General features: G+C 34.7%; 1 protein-coding gene across 1 annotated transcript in view; it reads left to right on the top strand.

The window, feature by feature from the left end:
- Positions 1-3695: 3695 nt before the first annotated feature.
- LOC136032863 (cullin-associated NEDD8-dissociated protein 1-like) overlaps positions 3696-20200 on the top strand; it is a 153752-nt gene continuing 137247 nt past the window's right edge. Inside the window, exons 1-3 of the mRNA XM_065713276.1 lie at positions 3696-3826; positions 15316-15485; positions 18595-18782. Coding sequence (XP_065569348.1) covers positions 3785-3826; positions 15316-15485; positions 18595-18782 — 400 coding nt within the window. The 5' untranslated portion in view covers positions 3696-3784. The remainder of the gene's footprint in view (positions 3827-15315; positions 15486-18594; positions 18783-20200) is intronic.

Here is a 20200-nt window from a genome sequence, read left to right as displayed (position 1 = left end):
CCTGATTGGTTCTCATATATGGAATCTTAAGGTATAAGTTAGTAAAAAGAACGATAAGTTTGCGAACCACCAGATTTCTGTCGAAACTTAACTTAAATCAACAGTCAACTTGCTTACAAGACCGTTGTATACTTAAAATCAGCCATTGACTAGCTTCAACCTTATTACTGGTGTTTAAAACTGGATAGGGAGAACAATCAAATTGTAATTCAGTAGAAAAGCCAGTAGAGAATATATTAATACTCTACGGATCATAAAGAAGAGCAAGTTATGATGAAGATGAAGGAATCTTCTAAAGTTCAATTTGACCAAGTTCATTCTATGTCAAACTCTTGACTTTTTCAACTAAATATTTTATTAATTAATGTCTAAAACAAAAATGAAATAAAATTAACCTTTACAAGAGTTAACACATTCGAGGTTAAACAGAAAGAAAACACTCACCTCCCACTTTTTAAACCGAACACATGGATGAAAACTGCCATCGTCACACAAACGAGGATTTCCGAAACAAAAATACCACTTTTTGCAAGTTTCTTCTTAGCTCCATAAACACTTTTCTCTAGCAATAGTTTCCCGAGATCTAGGTCTTTTCCCGGAAACATCTTCGTGGCTTCGGAAAGTTTTCATAGCGCTCGTTCATTTTGCTTAGTATATCATGGATTGTATCGTCCATGCTGTTCATTAGGGGACTGAGGATGGCGCAGAATTCCTTGGCACAGAGTAATTTCCAGTCATTCAGTGGAGTGGGGCGGCAATAACAGGCAGTTGAAAGCCTAGGATGTTGTTTAGGTTGGAACTTTTCTTTCGCTATTGAGCCACATTTTTTTCACTACGTCTTTTGGTGCCTTGATTTTCCTTTCTATCTGATCAGTCTCGGAGGAGAGCATATAAGATGTCGCGTTTCGCCCTCGTCTTGTGTTTGCAATCACCAGCTCAAGCTATTCAGTCTGAAGCTTTTCTGTCAGAATCATCGTCTTAAACAGGACTTGGCGAATGAGCATAAGAATCAGAATATAAAATTTAAATACATTGTAAAACTATGCTGAAAGGAATCAAGAGGACTGCTACATATGAGAGAATAAGCTGTTTAAGGGAATGTTACGAAGTTTCACGCCCTCCTTAAATACACCACTAGCTGCTCTGTCTTTAACCTCTTATTCTGATTTTTTGATCAGAAATCAGTATTGATAGACTTTTACAAAGAAACTTAGCATTCTAGCTTACTTAGCACACTAAAATCAGCACCTAGTTATTCTGTCTGTGTTGTCCCTAAATCGTCTTCCTCGACCTAATTTTCGTCCTCAGAATTTCACTGTCTATGAGGCAATACAGCAGGAACTTCATCTGCTAACTGGTCAATGCTTATCACCGGTGAGGTCAATGAGGCTAAATTGAAAAAAAAACTCTCCTTGCTCTTGAAAAGAAACTCCAGGGTTTTGGAAAACAGCCCAAAACACTTCCCTTCCCCACTAAAGAAATTAAGAAGCTGATTAACCAGAAATCTAGAGCTTGGAAATGGTATATGAAGAATAGGAACCAGGAGACCCTGCCAATCTTCAATGCAGAACGGAATCGTGTAACAGATTCTGTCAAAAAATTAAAACCTGCTTACGGGGAAAAATTAGCTTCTGATATCAAGTTAAACCTAAAACCTTTCTGAAGACATGTTTCTGCTAAAAACCCAAGTCATCATGCTATTCCTGACCTTGTTGACCACGATGTATTACGCTCATCTCCAATAGATATGGCTGACTCTCTAAATGCTCAATTTGCTTCTGCCTTTACCCAAAATTCAAGTACCTCCTCACCAAATCCTCCACCGTATAAAGTGCTTTTTCCCATGCCTGATCTGTCAGTAAGCGAAGTAATGGTTTTTAATAGCCTTGGGAAGCTTGATGTAAATAAGTCAAAGGGACCAGACAAAGTTCATTCACATCTTCTTAAGGAGCATCAAAAAGCTCTCAGTTACCACTGTTCATGCTCCTCCAGTTATCTCTTCAAAATGAGGAAGTACCGCATGATTGAAAAACATCATATATAACCCCGATCCATAAATAGGGACGAAGAGACTCTGCAGAAAATTACCGTCCTATAAGCATCACTTCTGCAGTTGTTGAGGGGCTTGAGAGGTTTGTTGACAAGGCTCTAATTGAACATCTTGAGGTCAATAACATTTTCTCCACATCCCAACATGGATTCAGGTCTGCTAGATCTGTGGACACTAACCTCATCCAAACATATGAATTAATGACTACACTGCTTGATAAGGGTCTTCCTGTCGACATGATCGTTCTTGATCACTCCAAAGCATTCGACAAGGTTTGTCATAAATTCTTCATAATCAAACTGGAGGCTGCAGGTGTCAATGAAGATGTTGTACAGTGGATTATGGGCTTCCTATCTGAAAGATCACAGAGTGTCTGAGTTTTTGATTCACAAGGAACTCGTCATTTTTCTTCTCCCACAACTGTATTATGTGGCGTCCCCCAGGGCACTATTCTTAGTTCAATACTTTTCAACTTCTATGTTAACGATCTACCCACCCTTCTTTCAAATCTTATTACCCTTTAAGCTGATAACTCAAAACTAGTTGGAAAAGTGGCTACTCCCTCTGACCAGCAATCAATTCAAACAGATGTTTATAGTCTAGGAAGATGGGCTAACATGTGGTTTCTTATTTTTAATGTTGACAAATGCCATGTCATCCATTTTGGCAAATCCAACAAGCATTATAAGTATTTCCTTCAAGACAACTTCCTTTCTGCATTTTCCGATGAAATAGATCTTGGGGTCTTTGTTGATCACCAATTAAGTTTAGCAGCCATGCTAAGTCTATGTCATCTTCTGCAAATAAATCCCTTGGTATTATAAAAAGAACCATATATAGCCGACACCCAAGTGTTTTTATGCAGTTATTTAAGGCACTTTTACGACCACATCTGGAGGTTGAAATGTCATTGGCAGCCCCTTTTTTTCAAAAAAGATAAAAAGTTGCTCGAGGGTGTCCAGCGTCGTGCCACTAAGATGGTTAGCAGCATGAATAAATTTCCATACGAAGAAAGACTACATCGTTTGAAGCTACTGACACTGACATACCGAAGGAAAAAGGGTGATATGATTTTAACCAAAAAAATCCTTTCTAAAAATACCCTTCCCGGTCTCTTTGCACAGCCCTTGCTTTCTGGTACTAAAGGAAATTCAATGAAGCTTCCCATGCAGAATTCCACGAGTAGACACAGAAGTAATTTCTTCAGCCAAAGAGTCATCAAACTGTTGAATCAACTTTCTGAGGAAACAGTTTCCGTAACTTCAACTAACACGTATAAGTCCCACCTTGGTAAGGAATGGATCTGCCAGGAGCTCCTTTTCAATTGGGAAGCTGCAGAGTCCTCCAAAAGAGTCTAGATCGACCACAAGCTACACCAAACAATTTTTTTTTCATCACTGGAGCATTACAAGGATGGAAAATCCTTATATTGCCCCAAGCTGCGATTGAAGATAATTTAAGGTAATTTTAGGTAAATATAGACAAACTGGTGGCGTACCATTGAAATTTTTCTCTACGCCTACGTGTCCTTCATCGGTGGTGCGTCGTCGATAAGTCTGCACGGCGTCGAGGTCTAGGTGAGAGCTTTAAAGCGGTGCGAGTGGCGAATTTTTTGGTCACTATGGAAATATTTGTTATTCTTACACCTGAGCCAAAGCACTGGTATCTTCTGTCGGCTTAGGAAAGAAATCGAAGATTATCAATTTAACTTGATTTGAAATTCCTTTAACAAACATGTCTCACTTATCTTTCCAAATTGCACAGCTTCTCGAAAAGGTAAATAAAGATTCAGTTCATATACTGCATAGTAATGAAATAAAATTAGTGATTCGCCAACTCAATGAGCACAAATGCCTGATGAAAACTTCTTGCTTTGCAATTTGGACACTTGCTGATTTTGATTGAATCAAGCAGAATGTAGTGCAAAGTTGCAAGCTGAAATCAAACCTTGCTGTGAATGAATTAATCAAATGGAATAAATAATTCATCATAAACAAAATTGATATCCAACCCATGTGAGCAGCATGTAGGCTACCATATTTTTCTTGCTTGAGGCTCCTTCTCTCTTATCCAACTTAGCTTTGTTTGAACTAGCCTATAGAATTAGGCTTATAAGAATTACCCAAAATGGTTTTGAACAAATTTTGAGTTGAAGCTCATAGCCTAAGAGTTTTAAACTATTTTTAAACCATAGAACTATATAACCAACTGGCTTAGCCCATTTTGGTAAATTTTCTGGTAAAATTCTAGTTAATTGACTTCTTTATATCTCAGAAAGGGTTTAGGTTAGGAAAATGAAACTTTCAGGGATGGGTCTACAGGCTAAAGTATGTCCCAGGAAGGTATTTTAAAGTACCCACCTCCACTCCTTCTCCCTCTAGAGGGCCCTGAAATTTGCCTACATGACAGGTCTATACCTATTGAAATTTTGACAAAACAACATTTTACCTTAATATTCAGTTACTAGTTGCTTTTTCTCTGTCTTTAGTTCTGAAAATGCAATTCCTGTTATTTGAGTAGAATTTTGAGCCATATCAATGTTTTTTTTTCAAAACTTAGGAAATGTATTTGCATATCTTTAAAACCTTATAAAATGGAATTGAGCAAAGTTGTGAAGCTGAAAACAATTTTGTTGTACCTTATTCAAGCAGAAGATCTATTTTGCAAGGTTTCACTTTTATAACACACATATTTTAAAGTTCATCAAAGGTCAGGACCCTCTAGATGGAGAAGGAATAGAGGTGGGTACTTCAAAATACCTTCCTGGGACATACTTTAGCTTTTAGACTCATCCCTGAAAGTTTCATTGGTAAAATTCTAGTTAATTCACTTCTTGCTATCTCAGAAAGGGTTTAGGTTAGGAAAATGAAACTTTCAGGGATGAATCTACAGACTAAAATATGTCCTGAGAAGGTATTTTGAAGCAACTAACTCCACTCCTTCTCCTTTAGAGGGCCCTGACCTTTGATGACCTTTAAAAATATGCATGTTATAAAAGTGAAACCTTGCAAAATAGATCTTCTACCAAATTGAAGTACAACAAAATTGTTTTCAGCTTCATAACTTTACTCAATTCCATTTTATAAGGTTTTAAAGATATGCAAATACATTTCCTAAGTTAAATTAAATAACCATTAAATTGCACTTACCAGCAATAAGGACAATACCAGGGGCAGATCTAAAGGAAACTCTGGGGGTGGGGCACTAGACCAAGGGCACCAATTTGATTTAAGCATAATGATAGGGGGGGGGGTTATATATCACTTTTATCAGACCAGTTTGTTTGTGTGAATCTGCTTGGTGCTGATGTAAAATGACAAAGAATCCTCTTTGTAAGCCAATAATATTTTCCTATAGCAGTAAAATGCATAAAACAACAGATTGAGAAGATTATTTGATGAACAAATTACTATGGTTTCATTAAGACTTTTTGAATGAGTAGACCAGAATAATTTTCTTTCATTAGAGTTGGATAAAAAAAGTCAATTAATGGGAAAAAATAAAATTTACTATCATTGGCAAAGTATTTTTGACAACCTGGAATTTCTGACTCTTTGACAACCAGGAGACACTTACACTCTTTTATTTATTTAAATTGTAAGAGCAAAAGTAGTAATAGTAGCCAAGAAAGTTTCAATTAAATCTCCCTGTTGTTCCCAATATATTGCTGAGGTTTTTATTGGCACCCATACTTATAGTGCCTTTTGATATGGTCATTATCTATTTATCTCCCATAATTTTGGGGTAATAATAAAAAAATATGGGGGTAATCTACCACCTTATCTTGCTGGCAAATGTGATTTAAGGTTAAGGTAAGGTAATATCTGGGTAGTCAATGACAAAAGGGAGGGAGACAAGGGCAATAAAAAATTCAATAGTCTTCAAAGTTGTCTTGCAGGGACAATAGAGCTTGAGATAGTTGATACTTGTGAATCAGCCAGCCTATGTCAACCTTATCAAACTGGGTAGTTTCTAACTTCCACATTATGTTCAGATAACATAGGTGACATTCCAATAGGACTTTGTCCTAGGAAGATAGTATTCTACCCTGCATCTTACTACAATCAGGCAGCTGAATAAGATAGGGCATGCAAATTAGCTCTCCCAAATCCTACTCAGAAAACTCAAATGTCAAAAACGTCTCCTAAAATTCCCTTTATAATGTGTCTCCCCTCCTGTGACCCATCTTTATCATACCCCTATCAATGACTCCCAGAAACCATGCCCTAAATTGATGGGCTCTTAAGAAAGAGAATAAAAAAATCTGCAAAAAAAGAAAACACAATCTGAAGATGAAGATCTAGCAAGCAAGTTTAATTGTATGATTAATTTTTCATAGAAACAAGGATAATCTTGTAATTTTATGACAAAATGATTCATAAACTGATCATGCAAGCAGTTTCATGTCTGAATCTCTAGCAGATCAAAAGCAAAATCTTGGGTAAGGGGGCCATTGGACCAAGGGTGCAAATGTGACTTGAGTGGCCACCAAATTAAAAAAAAATATTTTAAAAAAGAATAAAAAAAGAAAAAAGAACAGAATAAGGGCACCAGAAATATCTTGGGGGAAGGGTCACCCCCCCCCAGCCCCATGGATCTGTTCCTGGCCTAAATTGCTTTTAACTCTTTCATTCATCTAATTTCAACCAAATTAGCTATATAGTTAAAATAAATAGATAGGCAGATTTATCACACTAAAACCCTATTGGGCCATTCACTATTTAATTAGTCACAAAACTAAAATTTAGAATTTTTTTTTGTGGAGAGTAGACAGGGGTAGTTAAAAAAAAAAATACTCCTTAACATAAATTAATGCTGTAAGTTGCCTTGTCATATCCCCATCATTGAAGTCCAGACACCATACCCAAAATCAACAGGCTCACAAGAAAGAGAATAAAACGAATCTGCCAAAAAAAAGAAAACACATTCTGAAGATGAAGATCTAGCAAGCAAGTTAAATTATATGATTAGTTTTTCATGAAAATAAGGTTTATCTTATAGTTTTTATGATGAAATGATTTGTAAACTAATTGTGCAAGTAGTTTCATGTCTGAATCTCTAACAGATCAAGAGCAAAATCTTGGGTAAGGGGGCTGCTGAACCAAGGGTGCCAATGTGACTTGAGGTGGGCACCAAGTTAAAAAGTTTATTTTAAAAGAGATAAAAAAAGAAAAGAAAAAAGAACAGAATAAGTGTGCCAGAAGTGTCTTAGCAGGAAGGTTGCCCCCTCTGGCCTCATTTATCTGTTCCTGGCCTAAATTGCTTTTAATTCTTTTGTTCATCTAATTTCAACCAATTTAGCTATATTTTTAAAATAAACATATAGATAAATTTATTCACACGAAAGCCCTATTGGGCCATTCACTATTTAATTAGTAACAAAAATAAAATTAGGAATTTGTTGAGGGTGAGGGGGTTTATTATTAGTCAAAACCAACCTTTCAATTTCCAGGTATTTTTGGATATCTTACCAAAATATCAAGAAATATCCTTTGAATCCCTTGCACATTCAGCCATCAGTCTTCATCTCTTGTCCATTCTATGCTCGTGTCCTGATTTTTTATTTTTATCCATTTTTAACTGTTAGCTACAGGGCTAATTTTCAATATGTCATTGTGAATAGACAAATAGCTATAACTGTGTTACCACGTTTATGAAACGTGTTTATGATACCAGTTTTATCTTTAACAGGTGTTTCTATTTTCATGAAATAGGGAAAGTTCCATGTTCATAGAAAAATCTTTGCAGCAATCAAAGATTTTTATGCCAATTTTCCAGATATATACTGAACCAGCTGAAGAAAAATAATTTTTGTTTGTTTTAAGTTTCAACTTTGCTCTTTACATTCATAGGAAAGCTTTATATATTATATATATATATATATATATATATATATATATATATATATATATATATATATATATATATATATATATATATATATATATATATATATATATATATTTATATATACTACTAACAACTTACCACAGCACCAAGCTGCCTGAGGCCAACACAGCTACATACACTCCTCAAAATGTGTTTATCTCATAATAGCCTTAGAAAGTGGGATTGAACCACACTTTTCATACAGCCTACTGCTTGAAATATGGTCAGTCAGCCAGGTACCCAGAGCAATTCATAGACAATTTCTGTGGGAAACATTTAGCAAATTTTCATCTGTTTTTATGGCACTTGATATTTACCAAGGGACATATATCAATGACAATTTCTGTCAGTCTGTTGGTCCATCTCTCCTGGTTTTGCTAGTTTGGGCACTTCTAGATAAGCTAGGACAACTAAATTTGGCAGGCATATCAGGGACTAGACCAGATTAAATTAGAAATAGTCATCTCCCCAATTTGACCATCTGGGGGGGGGGGAAAGTAGGGAGACGGTTAATTTGGAAAAGTTAGAAAAAATGAGGTATTTTTAACTTACGAATGAATGATTGGATCCTAATGCAATTTTATATTTATAAGGATATTTTATTATTTTATTTAAGAATTAACGACGCTTCTTGACTACTAAGGTCCCTGCGTCGGCCCTGCAGTGCATTCCTGCAGTGTGATTCAATCTGGGTCCCGTATTACCAAGCTAAGGTCAAATCCACTGTGCCACCACAGGACGTTTTATTTATAAGAATATTTTGTCTCAGAGATGTCATTTTAAATCCTGATCCTAAACCTGAAATCTTGGAAAATGCTTAGAGTGGAGAAATCAGGATGAAATTTGGTGGGAAAAATAAGTACGAGTACTAATTACGTTATTGACTTAATCGGAACGGATCTGCTCTCTTTGGGGGAGTGGGGAGGTGGTAATTAGAAAAACAAGGTATTTTAACTTATGAACAAGTTATCAGATCTTAATGAAATTTGATATTTAGAAGGACCTCGTAACTCAGACCTCGTATTTTAAATCCTGACCGGATCCAATGTCTTTCAGGAGGAGTTGGGAGGGAGGAACTGGAAATCTTGGAAAATGCTTAGAGTGAAGACATTGGGATGAAACTTGGTGGGAAAATTAAGCACAAGTCCTAGATACATGATTGACATAATCGGACTGGATTTGTTTTGTTTAGGGGAGTTGGTGGGGGAACCTAATTTGGTAATTTGGAAAAATCAGAAAAAATGAGGTATTTTTAACTTAAAAATGGGTGATATGATCTTAATGAAATTTGATGTTTAGAAGGACCTCGTGTCTCAGAGTCCTTATTGTAAATCCTGACCAGATCTGGTGACATTGGGGGGAGTTGGTGGAGGAAACAAGAAATCTTTGAAAATGCTTAGAGTGGAGAGATTGTGATGATACTTGGTGGGAAGAATAAGCACAAGTCCTACATACCTGATTGAAATAACCAGACCGGATTGGCTCTCTTTTGGGGAGTTGGGGGGGGGTATTTCGGAATAATCAGAAAAAATGATGTATTTTTAACTTACAAACAGCTGATCAGGTCTTAATGAAATTTGAAATTTAGAAGGACCTCATGTCTCAGAGCTCTTATTTTATATCCCAAACGGATCTGGTTACGTTAGGGGGCATTGGAGCGGGAAACCAGAAATCTTGAAAAATGCTTAGAGTGTGTTAGATTGGGATGGAATTTGGTAGGAAGAATGAGCACACGTCCTAGATATGTTATTGACATAACCGGACTAGATCTAATATCAGGATCATATCAGGGACCTAACCAGATTCATTAGAAATAGTTGCTTCCCTGATTTGACCATCTGAGAGGGGAGTGGAAAGACAGTTAATTTAGAAAAATCATATTATGTATATATATATATATATATATATATATATATATATATATGTATAATATATATATGTATATATATATATATGTATATATATATATATGTATATATTATATATATGTATATATATATATATATATATATATATATACATATATATATATATATATATATATATATATATATATATATATATATATATATATATATATATATATATATATATATATATATATTTTTAACTATGTAAAACATGCAAATATACAACATTCTTTGCTGTCCCATTGTCTGTCCATATAAATAGATTGTCAGGTTTACCAACTCTTGAACATGCAACATAATAATTGTCCATGGGAAAATAATCCGTATTCAGATCTATACTGCATTTTTCTAACAATTGCCCTTGAGCTTTGTTGATGGTGATTGCTAATCGAACATTCCCTGTGTCCCTGTCGTCATTTATATATCCCCCTGTGCCCCCGGCGTCCCCGTTGTAGTTGTGTCCCTGTGTCCTGGTCGTCATTTATATTCCCTGTGTCCCGGTCGTCATTTGTGTCCCGGTATCCCAGTCTGTAGTCTCTCTTTGAGTTTCCCGGTCGTCATTTATATTCCCTCTGTCCCGGTGTCCCGGTTGTCATTTGTGTCTCGGTGTCCCGGTCTGTAATTTCTCTTTGAGTGTCCCGGTCGTCATTTATATTCCCTGTGTCCTGGTCGTCATTTGTGTCCCCGTGTCCCGGTCTGTAGTGTCATCTTATAATGACGTCTTATACAAAGCCTTATATACTTATAATGACATCAAATGCAAACAAACAAACATGCATATATACAACTTATTTTTATATATATAGATACAGTTTCTTCTTTAGTTTTTTTTTCTTTTTTAGTTTTTCTTTTTTTTAGTTTCTTCTTTTTATTGATTTGTTTTCTTCAATTTGTCAATTGAAGAAAGGTGGATCTTCATCTAACTGCGCGGTTTTGCGTTCTTTAGCCTCAAGCCTGTTTCCTTGCTGTTCTTTTGATTCCTCGGCACGTTTTCTTTTCTGACTTTCTCTATCAGCAGCAAGTTTTTTGGCATAGACTCTTTGAGCATCTTCATCAGCTTTTGCCATTGTAAGTTCATCAGTCATTTTAAACTTAAACATTAATAGATTTCTACGTGAACATATATGTCTTAAATATCTTTAATGACGTCACCGTCATAGCAAAAATGACGACAACTAACTTCATGACGTCAGTCGACACAGAAACATGACGTCACCTGACAGACAGACACACAGACAGACAACTTATTTTTATATATATCTTCTATATATATAAAAATAAGTTGTCTGTCTGTCTGTGTGTCAGGTGACGTCATGTTTCTGTGTCGACTGACGTCATGAAGTTAGTTGTCGTCATCCACCTGGACAGCGAGACTCAAAACGTATAAAAACTGAAAATGATAGCGATGATGATTGGGTTTGGGATTTTGACTTGGATAAGGTCATCAATGCCTACCAGATTTTAGTTAAAAAAACAAAGGTTCGGCGATATGTATTTCATAGTGAAGCTGAAAAATAAAGAAGAAAAAGAAAACTGGAAAAAGAAAAAATGTAAAAAACTAAAAAATACTAAAAAGAAAACACACTCAAAGAGAAATTACAGACCGGGACACAAATGACGACCGGGACAGAGGGAATATAAATAACGACCGGGACACTCAAAGAGAAATTACAGACTAGGATACCGGGACACAAATGACGACCGGGACACAGGGAATATAAATGACGACCAGGACACAGGTATTTAAGAATATCGTTCAAAGACAAATTTTTAATTGTAAGAAGACCGTTGAAAGAGAAATTTCTAATTTTAAAATGACTGAAGAACCTACAATGGCAACGGTACCACCATTGAAGTAGATAACCAGTGGGTTGTTCCATATTCCTCATTATTATCAAAAACATTTAATGCACACATAAACGTTGAATACTGTAACTCCGTAAAGGCAATCAAATACATATGTAAATACGTCAACAAAGGCAGTGACATGGCAGTTTTTGGCTTGCAGCCCAAAATCAAAGATTTCGACGAAATCGTACAATATCAGGCTGGAAGATACATAAGCAGTAATGAAGCTGTTTGGCGAATTCTTTCATTTCCAATACATGAACGTAGTCCAGCTGTTGTTCACTTAGCGGTACATTTACAGAATGGTCAACGTGTTTATTTCTCGGAAACCAACGTGCAACAAAGAGCCCTGAATCCACCGGATACAAAATTAACAGCTTTTTTTTCGCTTTGCAAAAATGATTCTTTTGCAAAAAAACTGCTGTATACTGAAGTGCCTTCGTATTACACGTGGAATACTAAAAATAAAGTATTTGAACGTCGAAAACAGGGTAAGTCAGTCGACGGCCAACCTACCATCTCCAAAGATACCACGATAGGAAGACTCTACACCGTTCACCCCAATCAACATGAATGCTTCTTTCTACGCCTGCTTTTGGTGAATGTACCCGGTCCGACATCCTTTGAGTATTTGAGAACTGTAAACGGTACTATACATGACACTTACCGTAGTGCATGCCAAGCTCTGAATTTATTGGAGAATGACCAACACTGGGATAACTGCATCAATGACGCGTGCGAAACGTCAACCCCAAGTCAAATTCGTGCATTGTTTGGCATCATTTTAACAACTTGCTCTCCATCAGCTCCTACAGAGTTATGGGAAAAATATAAGTCAAAAATGTCTGAAGATATACTCCATCGAAAACAGTTAGAGACGTCAGATATGACTTTTGATTTTACATCAGAGATTTATAACTACACTTTAGTTATTATAGAAAATTTGTGCGTACATATGGCAAACAAACCTCTTCAGGATTTGGGAATGCCTTCACCTAACCGTATCGCTGCTGTTTCGACATGTGTAGAATTGGATCGTGAACAAAGTTACAGTACGAGTGATCTATTGTCGTATGTACAAAATAACATTTCCAAGTTAACTTCGGAACAAAAAGACATTTATAATACGATAGACTCAATTTCAGGACGTATACAACTACCTGCTGATTTCTGTAATTTAGTGACGTCCAAAAATGAATTGATTGAAAAAGTATTTCCGAATATTCTAAAAAATTATAAAAATAATAAATGGCTAAGTGAAAGAGCGATTCTCGCACCCAAAAATATAGACGTCCACGAAATCAACAATATTGTTTTGACCAAGATTCGAGACCAGGCAGTCCTTTACAAGTCAGTCGACACAGTTTTGGAACCAAATGAAGCGGTTAATTATCCATCTGAATTTTTAAATTCCATAGATCTTTCAGGGTTTCCACCACACGTGCTACAACTAAAAATAGGCGTACCAATAATACTTTTAAGAAATATCAACCCACCAAAGCTTTGCAATGGCACGCAACTTGCCGTAAAAAAAAACAATGGAAAACCTAATAGAGGCCACAATCTTGACAGGGCCTTTTGAGGGTGAGGCTGTTCTTATTCCTCGCATTCCCATGATTCCAACGGATCTGCCTTTTCAATTTAAAAGATTGCAATTCCCAATTCGATTAGCATTTGCAATCACCATTAACAAAGCTCAAGGTCAATCATTAGAAAAATGTGGTATAGATCTTAATACTGATTGTTTTTCCCATGGACAATTGTACGTTGCATGTTCGAGGGTCGGTAAACCTGACAATCTATTTATATGCAGTGACAATTGGACAGCGAAGAATGTTGTATATTTGCAAGTTTTACGCAGTTAATTTGTATTGTATCTATCTATCTATCTATCTATATAAAAACGAGTTGTGTGTATGCATGTTTGTTTGTTTGTAAAAAGAGCGTTTGCATATGACGTCATTATTAGTACATACGGCTTTGTATATGCACAGACAATGGGAAAGCCAAGAATGTTGTATATTCGCAATTTTTACGTAGTTTAACTCCTGCAGACGAAATGAATGCTTGCCTGAAAAATTCTAATTTATGGGCACACGTAAAAATATTAAAATTAACTACAAATATGCGTGTCCGATTGCAAAACGATGACTCTGGTCAAACATTTTCTGATCAATTGCTGGCAATTGGAAACGGAAAGCTCCCAGTAGTGGGAAAGCCAAAAATGTTGTATATTCGCAATTTTTACGTAGTTTGAAACACATATATAAATATATCTATATTCACAGGTGGGACACAGGGACACAACTACAATGGCGCGTAACTAATATGGCGCGTAACGACTTACGCGCGCGGGGGGCTTGGGGGGGCGTGAAGCGCCCCACCAACTAGGTGTTGGGGTGGCGCGAAGCGCCACCCCAACAGCTAGTATAGATATATAGTACTGGGAGAATGGCGGCTTTGCTGCCAGGCCTTGGTACTTGGCATATGCCAGGGTTCTATATATGGATTCTCATTGTTGCTTATTTTCTAACCAAAGTTAGAAGGCCCTGGCACATGGAAGGGTTCTATATATGGATTCTCATTGATGCTTGTTTTCTAACCACAGTTAGAAGATTAGAAGTTAGTTTTTTTTTATATCATGATGTCATCACAGGTTTAATACAGCCGCCATGTGAAAAATAAAAATTCTTTTTTAAAGTTCTGACCTATTTAATCAGTTTTGTGGCCAGCCATTGCTGTTCTTTATTTTCAAACAATAGATTTCATTGTCCATTTTTGTTTCATCTTTACCTCTGAAAGTTTTTTTCATGCCTTTTGTTTTAGCAGTTTAGATTCCTACATCATATCATTTAATTTCTTATTGTGTTATAGACAACAAATATGTCTTTTCTAGTTTTCAACCATGGATCATTATTCAAAATTTTGTTTACAATTCAATGTGATTCTTGCTGTCATTTGTTCCATGTATTTTTCGTTAGATGTTGTGATTCTCACTTTCATTAGTTTTCTAATCATATTTGTGATTAGACCTTAAATAACCTTAAATTATGATTAGCACCTTTGGAAAATTATGTTTTTTTTTGTTATTGGACCTTTAACTTTTGCCTTGGCTTGTCCTTTATCATTATGTAAAACATAATGCCATACCTTTGTCTTTTTAACAGAGGCTGATGGAGTATCAGGTTCTTGGTTAGCATCCTTATAAACTCTAAAATCGCTATTTATAGCTATTTCATTGCTTTGAGCGTTGAACATCAAATTTTCCCCAGCTTGTCTTTTGTCATTATGAAAATATGTCCTTATGAAATACAGGATCACCGAAACTTTATTTTTAATAAAGGCACGGTAAGTATTGATGACCTTATTGATGTCAAAATCCAAAATCCAGTTATCGTAACTATCATTTTCAATTTTGACATGTTTTGACTCCACTATTGCCTATCTTCTAACCCCACTTCTTTCTTCCTCATTTTGGTTTTTCATTACTTCAGGCAATTTTTCCATGCCTTTTGCTTTAGCTACCCTTATTTGTCTAGTCTTACATGATGGTACATGATGGAACTGCATGTTTTACTTTATTTCTTATCTGTTATATCAGCACAAGACCTTTTTTAGATGTGCTCAAATGACAAAGATTTTCGTTTCATGGCAACAAATGATCTAATGTCTGAACTGCAAAAAGATTCAATAAAATTAGATGATGACTCTGAAAGAAAAGTTGTAAGAATGCTCATGAAGTTGCTTGAAGACAAAAATGGCGAAGTACAAAATCTTGCTGTCAAATGGTAGGTATTTTTCACATTTTTTTTCTGTTAAACTGAAAAATCACAAAGTCATAGCTAGTATTTGACTGAAAACTAGATTCTTTTCAAAAAATTTTGACGTAGTGATAATAAAATACAGAAGTAGTATTGTGCACGTTTGAAGGAGGGAATTATGTCAAGATTAGCTCAAAAAACCCTGAACTTTTAAAATATGAGAAGATTTAGACCAGTAAACAGTCTTTTGCTTCCCATCAAGAAAGTAAAACTTGACTGTAACTATATATATACATGAGACTATGGATGTAACTCTGCTAATATAGTCATGGGTATTGGATTTTGGTCTAAGCATGCATCCATCCACTTGTATAGACTCTTGTCTAAAACACTATTTTTAACTCAAGTCCATCCATGTTTGGACATCAGAACCATATACTGTATTTTTAGAGCTCTTTGTTCGGGTATTCAACCTTGAGAACTGCACCAGCAGTATATATAACTGAGAACTGCAGCAGTATATATATATATATATATATATATATATATATATATATATATATATATATATATATTTATATATATATATATATATATATATATATATACATATACATATATATATATATATATAAATACATATATATACATATATATATATATATATATATATATATATATATATATATATATATATATATATATATATATATATATATATATATATATATATATATATATATATATAATATATATCACATTAACCAATCATAGGTTTGGAATAGCTGTTGACTTGGAAGGTATGGTTTCTTCTAATTGTCTTATGGATGATTTGAGACAGGGCAAAATTTACTCTGTAATTCCTGCATAAACTCCCTGTGGTAACCCTATTCTGGGGCCCTTATACATACACCTCTGTTAAGAGTATTTGAAATATGTATTTAAGTACTTTTTCTTGTATTTGAAATGCAAGACACTTTAGAATAATGACCAAATTTGACTCACAATAAAGCATGTCAAAAGTTTGAGTAACTACAATTCTTTCCAGGAAATATTTCAAAAGTAAGATAGTTTGGCATCCAACTTACTCTTCCTGTCTTCAACTTTAAGGTAGTTTATGTTAGCATAAGAACCCTAGGTACAGGTTCTATGAGAATTATTATAAATCAAACAGTTCTTAGCAATAACCTGTATGTAGGGAGTTAAAAAGTTTTAGAAATAAAAAAAGAATTTTAATTATGATTAATCCATTCAAACGATTGGCTTTTTGTACTGATTCTGAATATATATAATTCGTTAAGTATAATGATGCCCATCAAAAGCTACAAGCCTGAGTAAATTCGACTGATTTAAAAAAAAGGGAGAAACACCCATAAAAAAAAATCAAGCAATTCTATTGAAAATCAAACCATCAGATCCACCATTTCAGAGAGCCCTATGGCAGACGTTTCAAGCTTCCCTCTACAAAAATGAGGAATTCTACTTTTTTCCTGGAAGAAAGATGATGGATGCATGTTTATATGCTTGTCTTTTGTTTTCCCAACAAATGACTCGATCAGAATAACGGTGCTTGAAGTTCGAGAGAGGGTCCATTCGAACAGAAATTGGATTTCCTAGTTCCTTTTCCTGTGATTAAAAACAGTGATTTTCCCCCAAAGAGGAAAAGATAGTGGGTAGGCTACTGTGTAGTGGGGAAGGTATCACATGCCTGAAAGAGCACATAAGCATAGGTATGGGTATGTTTGGCTGGAGAAGGTGTGTGTGTGTGTAGGAATTAATCTCTCATCCCTTTCATTTAAACTATGTCTAAACGAGGTGGCTGCAGGGTGATACCTCTTATATTAATAAAGAAAAATGCTTCTAACATTTATTTTAGTGTTTTATTTACCTAGACTGATTTGGTTTTAAATATAATGATGTGTAAGTGCATTTAAGCAATTATGAAGAAAAGGAGGTGGAACATTTTGTAGATATGGGCATCAAAGAGTACATTCTAATGGCGTAATTTTCTAAGCCTTATTGGGCCTTCATATAAATATAAAATCAGTTTTGAGGCATTGTGTTCTAATCCCCCTTGATTCCCGTGGATATTCTGGGTCTGTGCCTTCAGTCTACCCCCACAAAATTTTCTATGGAGGAAGTTTTGCGGGAGGAATTTTTTGTGAGTAAGAATTCTCTTTGTGAAATTTTCCACCTCAAAACTCATGAATGCATTGAAAATGAAATATCAGTTTTAGCCAAATAGGATGCAATAAAGTATGAAAACTATAAAGCATGATGTTGATTGTAGTTGCAGAAGCAAAAAAAAAAAAAATACTGTCATTAATTTATTATGTTATTATTATTTATTATATTTTTATATTTATTTATATTTATTTACTATATTATTATTTATTATGCTATTAGCCACTGAGTGATTAATTTAATACCAATGGCAATAGCAACACAAGGATAAAAAAGGGGTTGATAAAGGCTTACATAAGGCATACACTGCTGACAACTAAGTTTAAGGTTGTTGTGTTCAATGGCTTTTAGCAGTCCAACGCAATTACTAGTTATTTTTGTTTGATTGAAGTCTTTATTATGATGCTGAAGGTGAAATAATGTTCTGCAACAGCTGATATTATTTTATTCTTTGTATGATTTAGGTGTTCATCTAGCTTTTCCTTTTTTATGTTTTTTGTTTTGTTTGTTGTTTTCTATATTGTCATTTTATTTACATATTGAAACTGATTAGGGTCATAGACTAAGATATTATTTCCAAAAATAATATTTTAGCTCACCATACTTCTGTGTAGGGCTTCAGAATAGTGTATTTTTTTTTTTATTATATACAATGAATTAAGATGAAAACGCATAAGACTTTTTCATTAGTTGGTACTCTAACCACCAGGTTTTTTTTTCATTTGTGAGTATTCTAAATGGGTACCTGGAGAAATCGGGGGAAGGTAAACAGGAAGGGTATGCGAAAGCACAGGATTGCTGGCTTATTTCCCCTGTAGCACTTCCTGACTGACGGGCTTAGAGATGAGATCAGCACCACCGGTTTTGACCTTGATAAGTCTAGTAATTTTTTTTACGAAGGAATTTTACACCCATGAAATTCAGCCAATTAACTTGTTAATTTACTTTTCAGTCTTGGTCCTTTGGTTTCCAAAGTGAAGGACAGTCAAGTAGAAGTAATAGTTGAAACGTTGTGTTCAAACATGTCATCCTCAAAAGAACAGCTGAGGGACATATCGTCAATTGGCTTGAAGACAGTTATTGCTGAACTACCTTTATCTGCATCCGGACTTGCAGCTGCAGTATGCAAAAAAATTACTGGTAAGCTCTGTACCTTTTTTCTGTGCATCCAAAGAGTTTTGTCAACTTATAAGAGCAGGAACTGGGACTAGTGTTGACAAAAAAAGACTATTAACGCCATCTAGCATTTGGTGACACTTAGAATTTTTTTTAAGTATAAAAACAAGATTGATTAATTTAATTAGTGTAATTGGTAAAATTGGTTAGTGTCTGATCTCAGTTACTTATAGAAAAACGATTAAAAAGTTTGAAAAAAACTAAGTTTCGCAAAACGCTAGATGGCGCTCGTAGTTTCTTTTTTGTCGATACTAGTGCCAGTTCCCACACTTGTAAGTGGCCCATATTCATTGCTGTCAATAAAAGACATTGGTTTCTTTTCTATTTATTCTTCAAGGAAATCGGTTAATAAACTGAATGAATGTTTGTAAGACAATTTTGTTTTTGTTACCATAGTTATATTTACTAACTTTAAATTGCATTTTATTGTTACAATAATTAGATATAAGTTAGATTAAAAAGTAACATTAAAAAATAATTGGATTAGTAAAATTAAATTAGATACAAAATTTAATTAGAAAGATTAATTTTATAAAATTAAAAGATGAAAAACATAAAAAAAAACGTCGATTGTATGCTATTGGAGGTTGATTAAGAAGATACATTTTCCTAGAGAAGATTTTTCAAAGAAAACTCAAAAAGTTTTCTTTTAGTACTAAAAAGTACTAGAAGTACTAAAAAAGTTTTTAGTACTCTAAAAGAGCAGAATAAAGAAATCTAAACAAACAGTCGTTAAAAAGAATAGTCAAGTCAAACTTAAAACGCACACTAATTAGCACAGTTCGGAGAATGGCTGCTGACTAGGTCTCAACCTAGAGAGGCCAGGGCGTCATTTGCGCTTTTTGGAAAACAATACGTCTTTTGAACAATCTGTTTTTATTTGTCATAAAATCAGCAATTAAATAATGACTAAACAATATCACAAGACTAATCAAGGTTTACAGATAAAAGCTACTGCAAATATGGATGGGACTGCCCCCTTCCCCTCTCTCAAAACCTTCTGAAAGGTGTGAGTGTCATTTGATCGTTGCTATAAACGACATCCATTATGAACTGTATGATTTTTATTGATTAAAACATTGACATTAGAAAGGATAAAATTTCGATAAAAATCAAGATCACAGGAATGAGCAATGCAATAGAGAGATTACAGTTGTGGCTTTCATTTTGATTTTACTATTTTAAAAAGAATATTTATGTAAAAAAAAAAGAAAATAAATGTTTCATTTGGAATTGAAAATTGATGCCTAATTGATTATTTGTAATCTTTAAAGCAAACTGTTGCGCAATGTAGACCGTTAACCTGATAAAATCTTGGCAGGTTAGGTAGGTCTCAAGTTGAAAAGCCTGCTGCCGATAAAATTCCGCTTTCTTTACTCGCT

The sequence above is a fragment of the Artemia franciscana genome, chromosome 11 (genome assembly GCF_032884065.1).
Source record: "Artemia franciscana chromosome 11, ASM3288406v1, whole genome shotgun sequence".
Taxonomy (NCBI): domain Eukaryota; kingdom Metazoa; phylum Arthropoda; class Branchiopoda; order Anostraca; family Artemiidae; genus Artemia; species Artemia franciscana.
This window is presented reverse-complemented; position numbering and strand designations above follow the sequence as displayed.